At 36.0% G+C, this 25,090-nt stretch overlaps 1 protein-coding gene across 2 annotated transcripts in view; it reads left to right on the top strand.

Annotated features, from left to right (window-relative positions):
- Nucleotides 1-25,090, top strand: part of LOC150098418 (tudor domain-containing protein 5-like) — a 471,387-nt gene that overhangs the window by 220,867 nt on the left and 225,430 nt on the right. For both annotated transcript variants that reach the window (XM_090404821.1, XM_090404822.1), the window contains exon 13: nucleotides 6,043-6,180. In XM_090404821.1, the coding sequence (XP_090260947.1) occupies nucleotides 6,043-6,180 (138 nt within the window). The remainder of the gene's footprint in view (nucleotides 1-6,042; nucleotides 6,181-25,090) is intronic.

The following is a 25,090-nucleotide window of genomic DNA, read 5'->3' as shown; positions in this document are numbered from 1 at the left end:
AGCTGAGGAATTAGATAAGTACCAGATCGACATAATAGGGGTGACTGAAACAAAAAAGACCAAAACTGGTGAGATCTTTCTGAGCAATATATACAAAATGTTATATTCAGGCAATGACAATCAAGGAAAAGGAGCAGCCATAGTATTCAACACAAAATACGAGGCTAATCTTCTTGAATGGCAGTTAGTCTCAAGTAGAGTAATGTGGGCAAATATGAGAATGGGGAACTGGACAATGAGACTTATTTGTGCCTATGGTCCCACAGAAGGTTCTACTAAGGTAGAAGTGAAGGAATTTTTTCAGGCTTTAGAAAAAGCAACTGACACAATGAAAAATGAAAAGTTGGTCCTTGTTGGGGATCTAAATAGCAGAGTAGGAAATGATTGTGAGACATACAAAAATATTTTGGGAAAATTTGAGAAAAGAGCAAAGCTAATAATAATGGCAAATATCTGTTGGATTTCTGCTCAGGGCATGGACTGGTTATTACTAACACCATGCTCCAACATAAAAATGTGCACAAATTCACATGGAGAGAAGAGGCTAGGAATAAGAAAAGTCTCATTGACTGTTATTGTTGATAGTGATGTTTTCTCCCTTGTGCAGGACACCAGAGTGTACAGAGGATTTGAAATTGGAAGTGATCACTATTTAGTCTTGAGCAGGATAAAATTGAATTTCATATTGAAAAGAATAACTTGTAAGAAAGTTTTAAAGCGAATAAAAGTTGAGCAGCTCTCAGATGTGAACTGTAGACTAAAATACACAAAGATTATTGAAGAAAAAATGGAAGAGTTTGAGAACAGGAATCAAACCGTGGAGATTCAGTGGCAAACTCTGAAGAAAATATTGATTCTGCCAGAGAGGCATGTGGTGAGGTTGTCTGTAAGGATAAAAAAATCAGAACTCCCTGGTGGACACAAGAAGTTAAAGAGGCAGTGAAGGAAAAGAAGAAAGCATACCAAAAGTTCGTGTCAAATAAGTCAGCTTGTGCTCTTAGAGAATATAGAGACAAATGCAAGAATGCTAAACACTGTGTAAAACTAGCTAAACAAAAGTCATGGGAGGACTTTGGCAAGAATATAGAAAATAAATATCAAGAAGGTGGCAAAATATTCTGGAGGTTGTTGAAGAATCTTAAGAATGGAGGAAAGAGTGCTATAAAAGGAATTAGAGATGATAAAGGTGACATGAAAATGGGAGAAAAAGATATCCTTGAAGTATGGAGTAATTACTTTGAAAAACTGCTAAATGAAACAAGCAGTGATGACAGCACAGTGGTAAAAAAACACTGACCAGGCATGCAGTCAGGAATACATATCCATACTTGAAGTAGAAAAAGCCATCAAGGGCTTGAAATGTGGAAAGGCAGCTGGAGTAGATGATATTCGACCAGAAATGCTGAAGTATGGTGGTATAAGAGTCTTACAGTGGCTGCATGGATAGTTCAGAAAGCTTGGACAGAGGAACGAATTCCCAATGATTGGAGTAGAGCTCTCATAGTACCCATATATAAAAAGGGAAATAAAACTGCATGTGAGAATTAGAGGTATTTCCGTACTGAGTGTTCCTGGCAAGATTTACGACAAATAGTCGAGAAAGCATGGGAATATAACAAAGATCTGTATTTAAGTTTTGTCGATTTGGAAAAGGCATATGACAAGGTGCCAAGAGAGAAGCTATTCAATACGCTGCAGTTATACGGTGTGAATGGGGCATTATATCAAGCAATACTTAGTCTTTATTTGAGTTGTAAGTCAGCAGTTAGAATTGAAGGAAGTACAGGAAGATGGTTTAATGTTAAATCTGGTGTGAGACAAGGATGTACATTATCCCCTCTGTTATTCATTATCTATATGGATCACATTATGAAGGAAAGTGGTATTAAACATGATATCAAAATTGGAGATGTTAATGTCAGCTCTTTGCTTTATGCGGATGATGTTTATTAGTAATGATATAATTTTTTCATGTAGTACTATCATATCCTGTACACCCCTTGAGGGTACATGGCAGGAATTTGATGATGATGATGATGAACTATCTATATTCTGAAAGCTATAGCTATTCTTAAATATTAATTATAGAAAATTATTTTCTCATATGTTAATTTTTTAATATGGTTCTGTGAATGAGCAACTAATTTGGATTTCTATCTGTTCACTCCTTCGAACTTCCTAACTGTTGTTTCCAGCTCCTTAATTTCTAATCTAACCTTCTGATGCATATGTTCAAATTTATTTAAACACTATCTTATATAGTTCTAGTTAGGTCTTTTAGCTAATTTCTTATTATATCTAAATTTATCTTCATCAAATTCCTGATATGTACTCTCAGGGGTGGGTGATAGGATAATTATGATAGTACTACATGAAAAAATTACACCATTACTAACTTCTGATAAACAGTTTTCCATCAAATTAATCTGTTATCTGTCAAGACCCCAACATTATCAGATCTTATATTTTTCTTTTTTAAGGCACTTTTTACTGTATCATTCCATTTACATATTAGTCTTCCTCTGGGTGTTTTACTTGGGTGTTTTACAAGTGGTCTTTGCTGGGTTGGCAAAGAACACTTGTTTTGCTAATCTTTCCTCTCCCATTCTATCTTGGACCATACCTCCCAAGATTAGCTCTGCTAACAGTGTCAAGTTCTTTCCTAATATCCTCGTTTTATATATGATACTGCCATTGATGCCATCTATTCAGTCCCCTAATCTTTCTCAGAACTCTCATATCAGAGGTCTGTAGTCTTTGATTAAGAGTTTTATTTCTAATCCAGCTCTCAGATCCAGAAGTTAAAATTGGTTTGAACACTGTCTTGTATTCAGTTAGTTTAGTGTTTTGACTAATCTCTCTCTCTCTCTCTCTTATTCTATATAAATTTATTTAGTTGACTTCCTACCATACCAGTTCTACTACTTCTGCTGTCTATTTCCAATTGAAGATGACAAATTAGCCATCTTCACTAAAAATTGTGCCTAAATAGCTGAAATGTTTTACTTGTTCTGTAGGTTCTCCATTCAGGATGCAGTTGATGTTTTCAATGGTTCTGCCTATTTTCATTGTCTTTGTCTTTTTAATGCTGATTTTTATACCAAATTCATTCCAGCAGTTATTCAGTTTGATCAGATAATCCTGCAGACTTGTCCTGGATTTATTTAGGGGTATAACATCATCTGCATAAAATAAAGAGCTGAGATTAACTTCTCTAATTTTGATATCAAGTTTAATACTGCTCCCTTTCATAACATGATCCACATTAATGATCGATAACAGTGGCGATTATGTACACCCTTGTCGCACAACTGACTTAACATCAAACCATCTTCCTTCAGTTCTAACTGCTGATTTGCAACTCCAATAGAGGCTATCTATTGCTTGGTATAATATCCCATTTATAACACAACTAAAGCGTTTTGAACAGCTTTCCTCTTGATACCTTGTCAATATGCCTTTTCCAGATCTATAAAACTAAAATACAGATCTATGTTATGTTCTCGTGATTTCTCAACTATTTGTCTTAAATTAAAATTCTGATCCTGACCAGTTTGGCATTAAACCAGCTTGTTCTTCTCCAAGCTTCTCTATAATTTTTCTTAGCTGTTGCTCAAGAATACTTGCATAAATCTTACCAGGAATGTTCAGTAGGAAAATTCCTCTGTAATTCTTACATCCAGCTTTATTCCCTTTTTTTTTATATACAGATACTATGAGCACTCAACTCCAGTCATCTGAAATTTGACCCTCTGATGAGGCATTCTGAATTATGCAGTGTGGCCACTGTAAAATTTTTCTACCTCCATATTTTAGCATTTCTGGTCAAATATCATCCATGCCAGCTGCCTTTCCATTTTGCCGGTTTGTGATAGCTTTTTTTTTTTTTTTTACTTCCAGTACAGATATATATATATATATATATATATATATATATATATATTCCAGATGGAATTCCTGTCTGATGTTTTCTACCCCCCCCCCCCCATGCTGTTGTCGCTTGTTTCATTTAGCAATCTTTCAAAGTAATTACTCCATACATCAAGAATATTTTTATCTTCAGTTTTCTTGTCTCCTTTGTCATCTTTAATTTCTTTTACAGTACTCTTTGCTATATTTCTGAGCTTCTTCAATAGCCTACAATGTTTCAATATTTACCACCTTCATGGTTATTTTCTATGAAGTTGGTAAAACATTGAAATACTGTATGGATTTGCTACTGTATCCCCAAGTTTGATTCTTGTTTTCAAGCACTTTCAGGTTTTCTTGAATAATGTTTGTGTATTAGAGTCTACAGTTCATATCTGATAGTTGTTTAACTTTGTTCATTTCAAAACTTATGTCATCTTTAATTTCTTTTACAGTACTCTTTGCTATATTTCTGAGCTTCTTCAATAGCCTACAATGTTTCAATATTTACCACCTTCATGGTTATTTTCTATGAAGTTGGTAAAACATTGAAATACTGTATGGATTTGCTACTGTATCCCCAAGTTTGATTCTTGTTTTCAAGCACTTTCAGGTTTTCTTGAATAATGTTTGTGTATTAGAGTCTACAGTTCATATCTGATAGTTGTTTAACTTTGTTCATTTCAAAACTTTCTTACACACCCTTCTTTTCAATATGAAGTTCAGTTTTATCCTCTTCAACACTAAATGGCAATCACTTCCTATTTCAAATCCTCTGTATACTCTTGTGTCCTGAACCAGTGAGAAAACATTGCTGTCGACAATAACATGGTGAGTGAGACTTTTCTTATTCCTTGCATCTTCCCTCCATGTGAATTTGTGCACATTTTTATGTTGGAACATGGTGTTAGTAATGAGTAGTCTATTAATTTTTATTGCTATTTTGTTTAGAAGTACCCCTTGGGTACTTCTAAACAAAATGGGCAAAAATAGCCATAAAAATTAATATTTATTTAGAGGAGTAACATGGAAACTTTTCCAGAAATAATACCTATAACTAGTCTGTGTTCAGAGCAAAAATCTAGCAGATACCATTATTCTTAGCTTTGCTCTTTTCTCCAAATTTTCCCCAAACATTTCTATATGTGTAGTAATCATTTCCTACTCTGTTGTTTATATCTCAACAAGGACCAACTTTTCCTTTTCTCTTCTTTTTTTTTTAAAGTTGTGTTAACTGCCTTCTCTAATGGCTCAAAAAATTCTCCACTTCTTCCTTAGTGAACCCCTTCTGTGAAACCATAGGCACAAAGTCTCATTGTCCAATTCCCCATTCTGATATTTGCCAACATCACTCTGCATGATATTGGCTGCCATGCAAGAAGATGGTCCTCATATTTAGTGTTTAATATTATAGCTACTCCTTCTTTATCCTTTGTTGCCTGAATATAGCATCTTGTATTTGTTACGAAAGATCTCACCTGTGTTTGTCTTCTTTGTTTTGTTAATATCTATTATGCCAATCTGGTGCTTATTCAGTTCTCCTGTTAGTTCTATTTCTTTTAATTTGTTGCTTCTTATGTTGATAGTGCCAGTCTTGATCTCTGCTGATGTTGAGTTAGGTTTGTTTCCAGTAGTTGACTTTTCACTGTTTGCCCTGGTTCCCCGATGAAAACGAGGGGCCTTTTTTTAACCAGGTGATGTCCCAGCCAACATGTAATTCCATCATTTTGCGTTATGGTTGAATTGCCAGCCCATCCTCATTTGTTCAGTATCTATCTGGATACCCACCAGGCCTCTACATTTCTCAAAAGACCATGTGGAGGTCTCCTCCCAGTTATCCAACCTTGTCCCTTAAGTACCCCACAGAAATGGTTAGAACATCTAAATTTGACTGCCAAAAATACTATATGGATATAAAATAAATGGAAAGATAAGAATCGGAAGACCAAGAAAGCCATCGCATGAGACGAATAGACCAATTGACTTAAAATCCATGATAGGAAGAAGAAAAGTTATAATTAATTTTTTTTTTAATTGGTGGTAATTTTGTTCCTTTGTATCCTTTACTACCATTACTTATTCACTATTAATATTGATGAAAGAAGACTTACTAATTTTTTTGTCTCACTTTAGGGTATTTTATCTATTTATCTCTGTGATACCAGTGGGGAAGATGATGTCCATATAAATGATGAGCTAGTAAATGAAGGACTTGCTGAATTCTCTGTTGCTGATGGTCTTGCTGATGAAGTAGATAAACCACAAGAAGAGGTGGGTATTTACATAGTTTGGCTATTTTGTGTTGATACATTCTGTTATACTGTACCTTTATTTATTTTTAATTAAATATGTTGTTTTCCTTTCTATTTAATCAGACAGATTCTTTTCCTAGGCCTATGTATTTGGTGGTTTTCTATGACATACACTTAAAACCTAAGGTTAAGTTGTCTGCATTCAGTCGAATCAGATTATTATTATCACAGACCTCCATGGAGTCAAGAGACTCATCATGGGATTAAGGTGCAGTCTCTGTTTAAGCAGAAACCAAACATGTTACACAAGATGTAACTGTTTAGTGATCAACATGAACAATTATTATAGAACATTTCTTGTTTTCCTACTTGACAGTAAAGCCCATAAATGCTTGTGTGTCCTTTCAAGTTTTAATCACAAAATCCCACAACCCATCCACTACTAAAGGAATTAACTTATCATAGGAAGTATGGTAATAACAAATCACAGAAAATCAGTATTCTTTTTTGGTGTTTCATTTTCCTTTTTTAACACATTCACACTCGGTAGTGTACCACACGTGGCTGCCTGTAGAACTCACGTTACTGTATGTGTGTCCCTTCTGCATTGGGCAAGTGCATTTTCACAAAGTTTATATAGTATGTTAGTTCAACATGTTTAGTAGAATTTTGTGAAATTAGCATTTGTGAACTATCTTAATGATATAGAAAATCCTAAATGCAATTTGAAGTGATTTCAAGTTTTGCACACATATATGCTTGCACAGACGTCTCTGTTTGCTCTAGAAAAATTTGCTTTACATAAATCAATAGCTTTCTATTCCTAGTGACTGCATTATAAACAGTGTTATTGTATTTTCTGCAACTGAAAATTTTAAAGAGGATTTTAGGACAAATGTATTTAGTTACTGTGTTTGGTGTTAAAATTAAATTTGCTTGCATGTATGCTTGTAGAAGAGGTATTTTCATTCAAGTTGTCTCTGATTACACTAATTGTCACTAAATATAGTACATAGACTGTAAATATCTACTATATTTAGTGATAATACAATAAACTGCTCATTTTTCTTGTATCTATAGGATGGTGTCTGTTGGGAAGGGAATGTTTTTCACTATACAGGAACATTTTCATTCAAGTCTTCCGAAAGAATAGACAGTGAGTAAAAATTCATCTGTTCTTGAATAAAAATGTATCCTTCTATATATTATAAGAAGAGGACTATGTCTGGTTATCTCCAACAAAATGCTAGCATATGTGGGATATCCAAGATTGGTGACATAGAAGAACTGCTGCCACAAGAAAATAAAAGTGATGATGATGGAATTTGCAAACAGGTGGATCATTTCAATGATGATCAGAAATTATTTATATATTACTGTGTAAAAAGTGTATACTAATCATTAGTAAATAAAAGCAAATTCTTAGAAAACAAAGCAAAATATGAATAAAACATAGAAATAAAGACAATAACAAGTAAAATAAATTGTATGAGATGATTTGCTGCTCTATCAATCCACACATATTCCTGCCACACCTAAATGAATCACCTGATCAACATTATTTGTTCATTGTATAATCCCCTCTCTAGTTATTTTCTGAGCTACCAGTGTATGCAGCCTCTGTTTATTATTGATTAGTTACTTATACTTTGCAAACAAATCTCTTTTCCTCATAAGTTTTTTTTTAATTATGTTTATTATAAATGCAAACATGTATTGCTATATATATCATTTGCCAATAATGAAATCATTTCTATTCATGCTTGTTCTTTCTTGCCCTTATGTTTGCTATTCTCACATGGCTCATCAATGTTGATTTATATATTTACACTGTTTAGTAATTCAAATCTACCAACCAAATATAGCATTCTCTTCAATTATTTTTTCTGACATATCCTGAAACAAATTACTGTCAAAAAATTTGCCATTTGTGGGGCATTTACTGATACACAGACAGGAAATTGTGGTGAAATGAAATATGTTCCCTCTGTCTGCCCCATGATCAAGGTGGTAATGGTGAGTTTCTTGCTCACCACAACATGAATATATATTAAGGGGATTTTTTTTTTTTACAACTCTCCCCTCCTCTTTTTGTCTATATTATCCATTCTTTATACTTTTTTTTTTGTTCCCCTTAATATAAATTATTTTTCTCTTGTCTGTCAGCTGTTCTCATATCACACTCTCACATACTCCATATTTTCAGTTATTGCAACTTCACCAGTGATATCACAACAGCTGGTCATTGCAAACAGTAAAGAGCAGTTTAATCATGACAGACACAGTACATTTATGAATAGCACAATCAAAGTGAAACTTCCTTTTTATTCGATCCCCAATTTATATTTATATAATCAGCAAATAAATTTGTTCTGTTTATTTTTCTTAAGCATTTCATTTCAAATGCCAGCAGTTTTTTCTTTTCTTTTCTTAACTGTCCACGCTTCTGCTCCATAGATGACTGTTGGTATAATTATTGAATCATATATTGAAATATCAGCTAATGAAAATTCATTAGCTGATATTGCATGCTGATTTAATATGCTATAGCCAACTGTGAAAGACATTACTGTTTGTTACACACTGATGACAACCGTGTGAAGAGCAGAAGAGCTTTTCTGTTCTTCTGCTGTTGTCATCAGTGTGGAACAACAGCAGTAAAGCTTCCTGACTTTTTCTTTTCAAAAAATATACCCCCCCCCCTCCCCCAAGCACCAGAAATAGCTGAATAATTTCATTAAAACCAAGTTTCTCTTATAGGCAATGCTCTTTTGTCTCGCCAAAAAAGTAAAACGCTGTTCATTGAGTTAAAACTGTGATTTCATAGATAGGGTTGTTTTGTCTAAAACAAAACCCCATTTTTTTTTTTCCATTTAAATTTTTCATTATTATTTTATGTGACACCTCCAGGGAGTCCAAAGAGTCATCGAGGGAGGGCACCTACTCTACAACTCTCCGTCTCCACCACTTAATCCACCAACTACAACGAACCACAACTAACTTCATCTACACCAATGCCACCTACCACCCATCACCACCACTAGTATTTTCACAGACAATCACAAACATCCATGTCCATGGTGGGATTCGATCCCGCAGCCTTTTGGTTGGAGAGTGGATATGCTAACCACTCGGCCAACCAGGCTGGCATAATGTTCACATTTTTTATATTGAAATCTGTGTATCAATTATATATCAATTTTTAAGCAGATGATTTGAAAAAAAAAAAAAAAGAAAAGAAAGGGGGGAAAATGCTTTTAACTTTTTATTTCATTTTTTTCCAAGTGAAAGCTACAATTGTGTTTATTTTAGCATATTTTCTTAAAGGAATAGTCATGAAAATATTTTTTTTTTTAAATTCTTTATTAGAGCACCATCTCTGTATTATGTTACTATAATAGCAACATGTAGATAATCTATTTTAAAAAAAAGGTCCCTATTGCTGCTAGTCAATCATAAAATTCACTTTTCATGATATATTTTAGTTCCATTTAATCACAATGAGCAGAAGCCTGCTGTATTTTTTTTTTTTTACGTTATTTGATTTATATTTGGTATAAACTTAAATTTGGCATTTGGGGTTGAAATCATACAAATTGATTGAGGCACCAAATCAAGTCTTAAATCCAAAATTAAAAATTTGTTTAATGAAGCACACTTAAAGGCCTCAATATCTAGTTTCCATTTTGCCTTATCAATATGCTGTATATTATAAACACTGCTGTTCAGTGTTTGGGTAAATCTTATATTCTTGTGCAAACTTTTTGGCTGATCTGTGTTTGAGAAGTCAAGTCACTTCAGCAGAAACTTTGTCATTGGTAGGAGGAGATTTTTTCAGTTTGGAAATTGAAAATTTGATCATCACATTGCACTTGTTGAACAGCCAGTCAGTTCTAGGAAATTTGCATGCCGTTGCTAATCAAATCCACAAGAATTTACACAGAACAGTTCAAAATATACTAAAGCCAAATTGCTTCAGTATGGCTTAAAGACTGATCTGGTGACTCAGTCATTTTTTTTAGTAAATATTAGCAATATCATTATATATAATTTGTGGTATTTTGTTTATTTTTGACTGTGTTAAGGTGTTAGTGAACTATTATTACACCACATACTTTCGGAAATGTTTTTCATTGTGGCACTGATGCATACGAGAAAAATGGTGACCTAGACGTCATTGTTGATATCAACATGCGAGATTTAGTGTGATGTAGTGTATGTTTAATGTGTTCATTGCCAAGAGTGAATGGTTTGTGGTATGAGAATCGTAAATATTTGTTGGAAATGTTTCACAAGTGAGTATAAGAAATGTGAGTCATGTCAGGAGCGAAAGAATGAAGTGCCTTATATCCATATCAGTCACTTCATTCTTTCGCTCCTGACATAACTCGCATTTCTTAGCAGAAATAGTGAATGATGCACGAAATACGAATAAGAATTTGATGGAAGTGGTTAAAAGTAATAATGTGGATGATGAGATGCTAGCGCAGAAAGAAATTGCACTCTTATGCAGACTCCTTGCAGGATAAAATGTGAGCTCAAATGACTGGAGAAATAATTGGTGTGTGGTACAAATGGTTGGAAAATGAAAGGGAGTGAATTGGAAAAGCATAAAAATGCAAGAAACTGTGAGAAAAGAGATAGTATTTAATGGGGATTTGATATTACTTAATGAGAAAGTGATGAAAGCATGTTTTCCAGGTGCAGAAATACAGTATGTTGAAACTTGCAGAAGAAAGAAGCAAATTAATTGTTTTGGCAGGCACAAATGATTTGAAATGTGAGAAATATGCAATGAGAGAAGATATCAAAGAGTTGTTAGAAGCAAAAATATAGAGTAAGAAGAAAAATATTGCGAGTCTGCTGTCTCAGTAGGTAGGATAGAATTGAGAAGGACCATGATTGTCAATGAAAAGATTGTGCAGGAGGAATAGTGTGCAGTTTATAGACGTCCAGAGTGAATTTGATGATTTGAAAATGTTTTGAAATGTGAGAAATATGCAATGAGAGAAGATATCAAAGAGTTGTTAGAAGCAAAAATATAGAGTAAGAAGAAAAATATTGCGAGTCTGCTGTCTCAGTAGGTAGGATAGAATTGAGAAGGACCATGATTGTCAATGAAAAGATTGTGCAGGAGGAATAGTGTGCAGTTTATAGACGTCCAGAGTGAATTTGATGGACATATGATCCATCAGGCATATGTCCATATGCCTGATGGATTGCACTTAAATTGTTTTGGAGTTAGGTGCTTGGAGAAAGTGTTCATAGTGAAGAATTTATGGAAACAAAAAACATGTTGGAATAGTTACTTTACTTATAATTAAGAAAATAGTATGGTATTCGATGTTTCACCTCTGTATTGAGATCATCATCAGGAAAACATACATATGTACAGTACACAAGCCACATGTTATGTAGCTTGTGTATCGTGTGGTATGGTAGTGTCATATGTTTTTCTGATGAAGAATTCAATACAGAGGTTGAAATATTGAATATTATTTTCTTAATTATAAGTAATTATTCCAACACGTGTATTTTTGACTCCATAAATTCTTCACTATGAATGTTGACCACCATATAACTTTAAAAGATACAATTGGAGAAAATATTTCATTAAAGATATAGCAGAAGAGTAGAAGGGGGATATTCAATTTGCCAATGATGCAAAAACTAGGGAGGGCAATAGTTGATAAAGGTGATGTAGATATCTTACAGGATGATTTTAATAAATTGGCAGTGTTGACAAAGGATAATGGTTGTTCAATTCAATGTTGTAGAATGTAAGGTAATGTACTTCCGGATGAAAAGATTATACACTTCGTATCATGTTGATGGTACTAATTTACAGGAAATTGAGGAAATGGATCCGGGTGATAGAGATTTGAAATTCAGAAGACATATTGCAAGAATTGGCAAAATAGCTCACAGAATTACTTGGATGCTGACGCGCACATTGACAAGTAAAGATAGGGAGGTTATTATTCCTCTTCCTAAAGCTATGATTCAGTCACCTGTGTTTCTTGGAGATCGGAAGGTTGTAGAGAGAATTCAGAGACGAGTGATCAAGGTGGTGAACATTCCACGGGTATGTGGAATGTTCCTTAAGAGCAAAGATTGAGGGTATATGGGTTGCAGAGTTTAACTGACAGGTGAAGGAGAGGGGATATGATAGAAACTTATAAGTTACTAAAGGGATACCATAAGATTGACATAGAAGAAATTTTTTCAGTAGATGTGGAACAGGAGGGAAATAAGGGGTCACACTTGGGAGCAGTGTAAGAGTGTGATTAGTAAAGGATGTGCAGACTAGGTTCTTTTTTTGGAGAGTGGTGAATGAGTGGAATGGGTTGTCAGAGGTGTTCGTGTGCGACCCAACAGTGAATAGGTGTAAGAAGATGTATGATAGACATGGATTTAATGAATAGAGTGGATCTCCCATGGTGAGTCTTATGACTCCATGGAGTGCCCATATGAATAATAATAATATTTTGAGTGAACAGTAGAAAGATGCACCTCCATCACTAAAGTGAATTCAGAAATATAGGCTGTGTTCCAGAATAATTAGTCTTATTTTCATGATTTACAGTTTTTTTAGTTGTTTTTATTTTTCTGTGAGAAATTTTGTTTTTATTATTAACTGACTACTTATCATATTCAGAATGGTTCTTCCCATTTGGTAAACAGTTCAAAGTCTGGATAGCTCTCTCAAGACTGATGGTTGGGAAGAGCACTTTGCATCCATATTTTTCATTAGATAAGATATGTAACATGAAATGTGGTCTCATATTTTCATGTAATGATTGCTCTTCATTGCACAGTAGTTAGATTGACCTGAGTTAGATTATTCCTCCATTTCTTGAAGTCTTATTTCATGGCCCAGTATGTCACAAACAGAAAACAGGCACGTGATGCTTTTACTCAGTTTGACTTAAGACTGATAACGAAGGGGACAACTTGTATTGTTCTACCTGTCATGTATATGCAGTGTGCAGAAAATTATCCTCATAATAAGTACTTATGCATTTTACACCCATTCATTTGACATTCCCAGATGCTATATGGTCACTTTTTTCTCCTTGATGTTCCACACCAGTCCTCACCAGGTGGTCCTGTCATATGCTTTTCTAGAAGCTTCAACTTGCTGAATATCAGTCAATCCACACAGACCATCCATTCATCTCATTGAAAATCTACCTCTTCCTCTTTTTTTCCCAGGAACTTTACATTCTATTACTGTTTTGAGAAGTCCTCTTTCCTGTTTTAGTGTATCCAAAGTTTTTCAGCTTTCTTCTGTCAATATCTTTAAGGAACCATAAAGTCCTACTGATCTTTCTAGCACCCATCCATTTTAACTACTACTCACTATATGATATTAGGGTTGGTGGTAGACAAATAGTTAAAGTTTATAGGACATATTGCTAAGGTTGCTCATAAGATTACTTGTACATTGAAGAACACTTTCTATTTGACTTAAAAATAAATTCAGTAAGATGTTCTGGATGAGTTGAGTACTTTACTTCATACTTGTTTGCTATTACTTTTTTTTTTTTTAAGTTTGCTGTCACTTATAACTGAGAGGAGACCTCCACATAGCCTTTAAAGGAATGCGGAGAACCGACCAGGGCTTCTTGTGGTGCACCCTGTTGGGTATCTACCTGGATGTTGAATGAACGAGGATGGGCTGGCATTTTGGGATTTAGCCAGCCAAATTGTATTCTTATTGGCTTAAACCAAAAGATAGAAATGATGGTACAACATGACAGAATTTCATGCCGGCTGGGGCATTGCCCGGTTAAACAAGGCCCCTGTTGTTTTTGCCAGGGAACCAGGGCAAACAGCGAAAAGTCAGCTACTGGAACAAATCTGAAAACACACCCCAACTCAACATCACCAGAGTTAAAGATCGGTACTATCAACATAAGAAGCCTGAATAGCAAAGAAATGGAGCTAGCTGAGGAATTAGATAAGTACCAGATCGACATAATAGGGGTGACTGACACAAAAAAGACAAAAACCGGTGCAATCTTTCTGAGCAATAAACAAAACGTTATATTCGGGCAATGGCAATCAAGGAAAAGGAGTAGCCATTGTATTCAACACTAAATACGAGGCTAATCTTCTTGAATGGCAGGCAGTCTCAAGTAGATCGATGTGGGTAAATATCAGAATGGGGAACTGGACAATGAGCCTTATTTGTGTTATAGTCCCAGAAGGTTCTGCTAAGGTAGAAGTGGAGGAATTTTTTCAGGCTTTAGAGAAAGCATCTGACACAATGAAAAAGGAAAAGTTAGTCCTTGTTGGGAATCTAAATAGCAGAGTAGGAAATGATTGTCAGACACAAAAATATTTTGGGAAAATTTGGAGAAAAGAGCAAAGCTAATAATGGCAAATACTTGTTGGATTTCTGCTCAGGACATGGACTGGTTATTACTAACACCATGTTCCAACATAAAAATGTGCACAAATTCACATGGAGAGAAGAGGCAAGGAATAAGAAAAGTCTCATCGACTATGTTATTGTTGATAGTGATGTTTTCTCCCTGGTGCAGGAGACACCAGAGTGTACAGATAATTTGAAATTGGAAGTGAACACTATTTAGTCTTGAGCAGGATAAAATTGAATTTCATTTTGAAAAGAAAAACATGTAAGAAAGTTTTAAAGTGAATAAAAGTTGAGCAGCTCTCAGATGTGAACTGTAGACTAAAATACACAAAGATTATTGAAGAAAAAATGAAAGAGTTTGAGAACAGGAACCAAACCTTGGAGATTTAGTGGCAAGCCTTGAAGAAAACACTGATTGATTCAGCCAGGGAGTCATGTGGTGAGGTTGTCTGTAAGGATAGAAAAATCAGAACTTCATGGTGGACACAGGAAGTTAAAGAAGCAGTGAAGGAAAAGAAGAAAGCATATCAAAAGTTCCTGGCAAATAACAACTTCTGCTCTTAGAGAATACAGGGACAAATGTAAGAAAGCTAAACACTGTGTAAAACTAGCTAAACAAAACTCATAGGGAAGACTTGGGTAAGAACATAGAAAATAAATTTCAAGAAGGTGGCAAGATATTCTGGAGGTTGTTGAATAAACTCAGAAATGGAGGAAAGAGTGCTGTAAAAGGAATTAGAGATAATAAAGGTGACATGAAAACTGGTGAAAAAGATATCCTTGAAGTATGGAGTTGTAATACTATGGTTTTTATTTGCCACTATTTGTAATATCTTTATTTTATTATATTATACGCTTTCCTTATATATTAATTTCTTATTCTATCTTACCATTGCATAAGAGGTTTATTGACCTTTCGTACTACAAGTCATATGCCTATGAATACTGGAAAATTTGTTTGATAAGACTGCACCACCAGTATCGTTTAATTGGCATAAATCCCAGTAACATGGCCGGTAGGTCTCTCTCACATCTAACACAAATTCCTTCAGTAAAAATTAACACAAACAGTCGTGGTCTAATTGCACTTAACTACACACTTCTGCTATCTTACTTGGTTCACGCTCTTAGGTTTCCATTTATTTAATAACAGTGCATTGTATTTTGAAAGATCAGGCAGCACTCTATTGACATATAAACAAAACACATTTATTTACACTAGTATAAAAGGTACATCAATCAAACGATAGGGAGGTTGCCCTCTCTATCTATCTGTTAAACCTTTAGCGTAAAGAGAAACTTTTTCACTTCAATACTAAATAATTTTATAGCACAACTACTTATTTACTCTCTGCTTACAAAATCAGCTAATTGAAATTCTAATCCACTCACGAAGAGGTTAGCTAACTATGTCAAGTTATTTCACAAATTTTATACCAATTACTAACATGCCAAATGACTCTCTTAAAGACACCTCTTATTACTATTAACTTAATTCTTATCATTCCATCTATAACATATCTCCTAGATTACAAAAGGGAATGTATAACAAAAGATGGAACAAACTTACAGAGGCTCTGTGTCGCACACTCATCCAAGCTCTTGCACTGAAGTCCCTATGCTTTTCCTTTCATCTCGGGCCTTAGGCTTCCTTCTGGAGAGTCTTGTTTCAGGGGTGTTTCGTCGGAATAGTAGCGGGCTTTGGATTGCAATTCTCCGATACGCAAATAGCTCAAGCAAGAGGTTTCAGCATACAGGCAAGTTCTCCAGTGCTTGAAGTTCGCTCTGCGACTATTGGCTTCGGTTGACCTCCCACGACAAAAGATATCCGATCGAAACTGCCTCAGGTATTTACATTGGCTGTTCTCTCATCATTCCCATCGGCTTCTCCTTTGGTGTGGCCTCGCCGTAACGTCCTGCCCTCTGGATCCTACTCCGAGATTTCTGTCTCTAACTGCCGATCTCTTTCTGTCGATCTTCAATGCTGTTTTATTTCATTGTCTCCGGGGCTTTGCACGAAGAGTTGAGACCCCCGAAGAATTCGGTATGACTTTGATCTTCTGTTTGGACCGACCCATTCTCTCTTCTCTTTGTATACTACACAAAATCCAATTGGACGGACACCAGAACTACTTGTGAATTTTGCTGTCCCTTTTAAGAATGACCTGTACACAGAGCTTGTAAACAATGGTTTCAAAAGCACTTAGTTAAAGTGCTTTTGAATACCACATTAACATATAGATTGGAGTGACATAGCATTTTCTTTTGTTTCTTGCAAATTTTATTCATTCTTTATTTACTAAGTCTTGGCCAGGTTAAGTTTTATCTTAGGATTAAATATGTTCTTTTTACAAAATATTATTTTTATATTACAATCTTTTGATTTGTGACCTCTGTAAAAGTTGATGTAAAGCACTTGAAAAATTCCAAGCTACGTTGAATTTTACAAAGGCCCACCCCTTCATGAAAAAATTTTAAGTCATGAATGTGGATGAAAATTTTTTCCTTACAGTGTTTCTGTGTCGTGCTTCGTGTATTCTCTGAAGCAGACAGTACTCAGGTTCGTCATATATTCTTGAGCTGGGAATGCAGTCAGCCTGATCTGTGGGCCGTTCCTGGTACGACTGATGTGATCATGTTTGTCATTATCCCTCAGGCAGTTTACACCTTTACAATACTCTGCTCTCCTTCTAATTCTCCCGTTGCCTGGGCGGGAGAATTAGAAGGAGATTTCTATTTCTTCTTCTAATTCTTTACTACATTTTTTATTGTGGCCTCTATAACTTCCTTCTCATTTGCCGCCACCTTGACACTCGATGTGTGTAAGGTCTCCCCCTTATTCCTGTTGAGTATCTCTAATAGTTGGGGAATTAGGCAAAGAATTTCCCTGTCTTTCTGATCAACACAATTCTATTTTCCTTTGCCCCCCCCCCCTTTTCTAACTGGAAATGGTCGTTCCGTTTATTTTCACTAAATTTTCTGTCAGGACGACGTCTCTGGGCATCTTTCTTCCAGGTAATCTGCTTAATTCCCATTATGGAAATTTCCTTTTTAGAGAAATCGTAGGAGAACCTGTGTTTCTCTAAAAAGTCAGTTCCAAGTGCTATCTTTTCCATAGTTCTAGAGGTTTCTGGGAGAATTATTAACTCTGGTGAGACTGTCAACTCAAAACCAGGCAACCACATGTTTACTTTCAATTTCTCTGAGGCATGAACAGAGGAGTTCGCAATTCCATTTAATATGATCAGCCTTTTCAGCATAGTGATACAGTCGGGCACCCAAGATTTCAGCTTCCTGAATAAAGACCCTGTAATCACTGAAACTTGGGAACCAGTGTCTAGCAAAACTTTGCACTGTATCCCTGTTATTTTTCCCTGTATCACTGTCATAGATCCTTCATGCTGATTCCCAATTTTTCTTCGTGTTTTCCATGTTCTCTGTGTGTGATGGTGGCAAGTAGTTACCATATTAGATTCCCAGCATATCTTTCTATTTGAGTCTCTTCTACTGCTATAGCAGTGTCTGGCAATGTGCCCAAACTTATTACATCTGTAGCACTGAGGTACTTCTCTCCTGTTTTCCTTTTTAATACACTCTTGTTCAGGGTCCAGCTGTTCCTTGGAGGTGCCTTGAACTCCCATAATTGGTTTAGAATGGAGTCAAGTTTCTCCATCAAGGGCTGCTGCAGTTTCTCTACCTCCTTTTTGATATAAGAATGTAGTTCTTCCATGTTAATAGACTCTGCGACAGTCAATCTGTTGTGGTCTATGTTATTTATTTATGTGGCTTTATTTTCCTCTTTTCCTCCCTTCTGTTGGTCTTCACTTTTTTCTTTAGGATTCCCTGGATTTTTCTCTTTCTTAACCTCAGTTTTTGGATCTGACACTTCTGTAATGTTGTGTATCTGGCTGGCACTAGAGGCGTGATGAAGATCTCCAAGCCTTTCCTCTTTTTCTTTTATTGCCTGATAGCATTCTTCTAAATTACTTATCTTCCTTTTATATGCTGTCTCTTTATACTCCTCTTTCACTCGTAACCTGAATTGGTTGAATACTGCCCAATCAAGATGGCTCTTTTCGTCACTGGACATGCTCAAGCTATTAGCTAACGTGAGTAGCCTATTGTAATAATCTGTGATAGATTTTTTTCTTCTCTTGTCTACATTTTTGTAGCCTCCACAGGTTCGGACCTACACTTCTAACTTTGGAAAACTGAGATATCAGGGTATCCTTGAATTTATTGTATTCCAAAGTGTCTCAGTATGGGAGAGGAATACAAAAAAATTCTCGACCCTGCCAATCAGTTTATTCCTTAATATTATTAGAAGCTGGAAGTCCGACCAGTTGTTGACGTTCTTTAGCTCCTCTACAAACTTGAAGGACAACACATCATCGTGGTCCTCTTCAGAGAATTGTTGGATGATGAGGTGAGGATTTACTGTTCTAAAAAATTCTACATCCCCATCGTGTTAAATTTTATACCAATTACTAACATGCCAAATGACTCTCTTAAAGACACCTCTTATTACTATTAACTTAATTCTTATCATTCCATCTATAACGTATCTCCTAGATTACAAAAGGGAATGTATAACAAAAGATGGAACAAACTTACAGAGGCTCTGTGTCGCACACTCATCCAAGCTCTTGCACTGAAGTCCCTATGCTTTTCCTTTCATCTCGGGCCTTAGGCTTCCTTCTGGAGAGTCTTGTTTCAGGGGTGTTTCGTCGGATTAGTAGCGGGCTTTGGATTGCAATTCTCCGATACGCAAATAGCTCAGGCAAGAGGTTTCAGCATACAGGCAAGTTCTCCAGTGCTTGAAGTTCGCTCTGCGACTATTGGCTTCGGTTGACCTCCCACGACAAAAGATATCCGATCGAAACTGCCTCAGGTATTTACATTGGCTGTTCTCTCATCATTCCCATCGGCTTCTCCTTTGGTGTGGCCTCGCCGTAACGTCCTGCCCTCTGGATCCTACTCCGAGATTTCTGTCTCTAACTGCCGATCTCTTTCTGTCGATCTTCAATGCTGTTTTATTTCATTGTCTCCGGGGCTTTGCACGAAGAGTTGAGACCCCCGAAGAATTCGGTATGACTTTGATCTTCTGTTTGGACCGACCCATTCTCTCTTCTCTTTGTATACTACACAAAATCCAATTGGACGGACACCAGAACTACTTGTGAATTTTGCTGTCCCTTTTAAGAATGACCTGTACACAGAGCTTGTAAACAATGGTTTCAAAAGCACTTAGTTAAAGTGCTTTTGAATACCACATTAACATATAGATTGGAGTGACATAGCATTTTCTTTTGTTTCTTGCAAATTTTATTCATTCTTTGTTTACTAAGTCTTGGCCAGGTTAAGTTTTATCTTAGGATTAAATATGTTCTTTTTACAAAATATTATTTTTATATTACAATCTTTTGATTTGTGACCTCTGTAAAAGTTGATGTAAAGCACTTGAAAAATTCCAAGCTACGTTGAATTTTACAAAGGCCCACCCCTTCATGAAAAAATTTTAAGTCATGAATGTGGATGAAAATTTTTTCCTTACAGTGTTTCTGTGTCGTGCTTCGTGTATTCTCTGAAGCAGACAGTACTCAGGTTCGTCATATATTCTTGAGCTGGGAATGCAGTCAGCCTGATCTGTGGGCCGTTCCTGGTACGACTGATGTGATCATGTTTGTCATTATCCCTCAGGCAGTTTACACCTTTACAATACTCTGCTCTCCTTCTAATTCTCCCGTTGCCTGGGCGGGAGAATTAGAAGGAGATTTCTATTTCTTCTTCTAATTCTTTACTACATTTTTTATTGTGGCCTCTATAACTTCCTTCTCATTTGCCGCCACCTTGACACTCGATGTGTGTAAGGTCTCCCCCTTATTCCTGTTGAGTATCTCTAATAGTTGGGGAATTAGGCAAAGAATTTCCCTGTCTTTCTGATCAACACAATTCTATTTTCCTTTGCCCCCCCCCCCCTTTTTCTAACTGGAAATGGTCGTTCCGTGTGTTATTTTCACTAAATTTTCTGTCAGGACGACGTCTCTGGGCATCTTTCTTCCAGGTAATCTGCTTAATTCCCATTATGGAAATTTCCTTTTTAGAGAAATCGTAGGAGAACCTGTGTTTCTCTAAAAAGTCAGTTCCAAGTGCTATCTTTTCCATAGTTCTAGAGGTTTCTGGGAGAATTATTAACTCTGGTGAGACTGTCAACTCAAAACCAGGCAACCACATGTTTACTTTCAATTTCTCTGAGGCATGAACAGAGGAGTTCGCAATTCCATTTAATATGATCAGCCTTTTCAGCATAGTGATACAGTCGGGCACCCAAGATTTCAGCTTCCTGAATAAAGACCCTGTAATCACTGAAACTTGGGAACCAGTGTCTAGCAAAACTTTGCACTGTATCCCTGTTATTTTTCCCTGTATCACTGTCATAGATCCTTCATGCTGATTCCCAATTTTTCTTCGTGTTTTCCATGTTCTCTGTGTGTGATGGTGGCAAGTAGTTACCATATTAGATTCCCAGCATATCTTTCTATTTGAGTCTCTTCTACTGCTATAGCAGTGTCTGGCAATGTGCCCAAACTTATTACATCTGTAGCACTGAGGTACTTCTCTCCTGTTTTCCTTTTTAATACACTCTTGTTCAGGGTCCAGCTGTTCCTTGGAGGTGCCTTGAACTCCCATAATTGGTTTAGAATGGAGTCAAGTTTCTCCATCAAGGGCTGCTGCAGTTTCTCTACCTCCTTTTTGATATAAGAATGTAGTTCTTCCATGTTAATAGACTCTGCGACAGTCAATCTGTTGTGGTCTATGTTATTTATTTATGTGGCTTTATTTTCCTCTTTTCCTCCCTTCTGTTGGTCTTCACTTTTTTCTTTAGGATTCCCTGGATTTTTCTCTTTCTTAACCTCAGTTTTTGGATCTGACACTTCTGTAATGTTGTGTATCTGGCTGGCACTAGAGGCGTGATGAAGATCTCCAAGCCTTTCCTCTTTTTCTTTTATTGCCTGATAGCATTCTTCTAAATTACTTATCTTCCTTTTATATGCTGTCTCTTTATACTCCTCTTTCACTCCTAACCTGAATTGGTTGAATACTGCCCAGTCAAGATGGCTCTTTTCGTCACTGGACATGCTCAAGCTATTAGCTAACGTGAGTAGCCTATTGTAATAATCTGTGATAGATTTTTTTCTTCTCTTGTCTACATTTTTGTAGCCTCCACAGGTTCGGACCTACACTTCTAACTATGGAAAACTGAGATATCAGGGTATCCTTGAATTTATTGTATTCCAAAGTGTCTCAGTATGGGAGAGGAATACAAAAAAATTCTCGACCTTGCCAATCAGTTTATTCCTTAATATTATTAGAAGCTGGAAGTCCGACCAGTTGTTGACGTTCTTTAGCTCCTCTACAAACTTGAAGGACAACACATCATCGTGGTCCTCTTCAGAGAATTGTTGGATGATGAGGTGAGGATTTACTGTTCTAAAGAATTCTACATCCCCATCGTGTTAATACTAGTGGCTCCTGAATCAAGGCTGTTCACATTCATTGTTCTTAAAAATTTTCTTACGCTATATATATATATATATATATATATATATATATCTTTATTTACAAAACTGTTCCAATCCTCTATTATTTGTTTAATTACTGTGGATTTTATCCTGCCGGCTACTGTGCCATTGTAATAATATGGTTCTTATTTGCTGCTATTTGTAATATCTTTATTTTATTATATTATATGCTTTCCTTATATATTCCTTTCTTATTCTATCCTACTATTGCGTAAGAGGTTTATTGACCTTTCGTACTGCGAGTCATATGCCTATGAATACTGGAAAATTTGTTTCTTAAGACTGCACCACCAGTATTGTTTAATTGGCATAAAACCCAGTAATACGGCCAGTAGATCTCTCTCTCTCTAACACAAATTCCTTCAGTAAACTTTAAGACAAACAATCGTGGTCTTTTACAGAGTAATTACTTTGAAAAATTGCTAAATGAAACGCAAGCAGTGATAGCACAGTGGTAAAAACACTGACCAGACATGCAGTCAGGAATACATATCCATATTTGAAGTAGAATAAGCTATCAAAGGCTTGAAATATGGATAGGCAGCAGGAGTAAATGATATTCGACCAGAAATGCTGAAGTATTGGAGGTATAAAAGTCTTACAGTAGCTGCACTGCGTAGTTCAGAAGGCTTGGACAGAGGGATGAATTTCCAATGATTGGAGTAGAGCTCTCATAGTACCCATATATAAAAAGGGAAATAAAACTGAATGTGAGAATTACAGAGGTATTTCCCTACTGAGTGTTCCTGGTAAGATTTATGCAAGTATACTTGAGAAACGATTGAGAAGAATTGTGGAATAAAAACCTTGGTGAAGAACAAGCTGGATTCAGGCCAAATAGAGACTGTCAGGATCAGATCTTCACTTTACGATAAATAGTTGAGAAATCATGGGAATATAACAAAGATCTGTATTTAAGTTTTGTAGATCTGGAAAAGGCATATGACAAGGTGCCAAGAGAGAAGCTATTTAATACACTACAGTTATATGGTGTCAATGGGGCATTATATCAAGCAATACTTAGTGTTTATTTGAGCTGTAAGTCAGCAGTTAGATTTGAAGGAAGTACAGGAAGATGGTTTAATGTTAAATCTGGCGTCAGACAAGGATGTACATTATCCCCTCTGTTATTCATTATCTATATGGATCACATTATGAAAGAAAGTGGTATTAAACTAGATATTAAAATTGGAGGTGTTAATCTCAGCTCTTTGCTTTATGCGAACGATGTTATACTTCTAAATAAATGTGCTGCAAGTCTGTGAGATTCCCTGACTAAATTGAATAACTGTTGTAATGGATATGGTATGAAGGTCAGCAATAACAAGACAATGAAAATAGGCAGAATCATTGAAGATATCAACTGCGTTGTGAATGGAGAACCTGTGGAACAAGTAAAACATTTCGGTTACTTAGACATGATTTTTACTGAAGATGGTAAATTAAATATGAAATAGACAACAGAATACAAAACTGGTATGGTAGGATGTCAGTTGAATAAATTCATATGGAATAAGAGAGAAATTAGAACACCAAATTAGCTATATACAAGACAGTGTTCAAACCAGTTTTAACTTATGGATCTGAGAGCTGAGTCAGAAGTAAAACACTTGACCAAAGACTAGAGGTCGCAGATATGAGAGTCCTGAGAAAGATTAGTAGCACGAACAGATGTCATCAATGGCAATATCATATCATATTAAAAATGGGGATATTAGGAAAGAACTTGACATTGTCAGCATTCTGTTTAAGTGACCATACCACCTGAGATTACCAGAGCTAATCTCAGGTGGTATGGTCACTTAAACAGAATGGGAGAGGAAAGATTAGCAAAACAAGTGTTCTCTGCCAGGTCGTCAGGAAAACGACCCAGAGGAAAACCAAGATATAGGTGGATTGATACAGTAAAAAAGTGCTTTAGATGATAGAAATATAATATCTGGTAATGTTGGAGTGTTGACAAGTAACAGACTGATTTGGAGGAAAATTGTAGATAGGAAGTTAGTAATGATGTAAATTTTTCATATAGTACTATCATATCCTGTACACCCCTTGAGGGTACATGGCAAGAATTTGATGCTGATGATTGTTTGCTGTTTAAATAATATAAATATACATGGATTATATTATCAAACCTGTGATTAACAAGTAGAGATAAAAGTTATTCCTCTTTATAAGGTCTTTGATACCCACATCTGGATTACTGTGCTTAAGTCTGGCCCCGTGGGTTTCTTGGGGTTGAGGAAGCAGTGGAGGGTATTCAGATGCGAGTGGCCTGTGGAATGTTCCCCGTGAGGATAGATTGTTGTGGGGATTGCAGAAGTTGGCTTATAGGAGATATGATAGAAATGTTTAAGTTGCTTAAAGGGTTTTGTAGAATAGATTCAGGAGAAACATTTCAGCACTTGGCTAGAGGGACAAAAACAAGGGGTTCATCCCTGGAAGTTAAATATAGGTGTGGTTAGTAGGGGTGTGAGGACTACATTTTTTGATTGGAGAGTTGTAAATGAGTGGAATTGGTTGCCAGTCATTTGTGAGTGGTTTGTCTGTTGATGGGTTCAAGGAAAGGTATGATAAATTGGGTATCATGTGATGAGTATTTGGACTCCATGGAGTTGCCCATATAATAATAATATCCTTAAACAGCCAACTAAACACATCTCCAAGGCAACTATCTTTTCCTATCAGGCTTCTTTATGTTGCAAGTCTCACATCCATAAGTCGCTGTTGGAAAACAGTTGCATCCAGAATTCTCAGCTTTATTATTGTGGAAATAGATTCATCCTTCCAGATTTTAGACAAGTCTCTGACTGTTGTTTTAACCATTCCTAATCTTCTGAATAGCAACTCTTCACATTAATAATGGATTCCAGGCACTCAAACTTCTGGCTTCCTCAATTCTTTCTCCATTAAAGTACACTTTTCTCAGGAGCTTCCTTGTCTATATTTCCTCTGAGAACCAT

The sequence above is a fragment of the Typopeltis vanoorti genome, chromosome 15 (assembly GCF_054136105.1).
Source record: "Typopeltis vanoorti isolate ZY-2024b chromosome 15, IOZ_Tvanoo_1.0, whole genome shotgun sequence".
Classification (NCBI taxonomy): Eukaryota; Metazoa; Arthropoda; class Arachnida; order Uropygi; family Thelyphonidae; genus Typopeltis; species Typopeltis vanoorti.
Note: the sequence above shows the minus strand (reverse complement) of the source record. Positions and strands in the feature narration are given on the sequence as shown.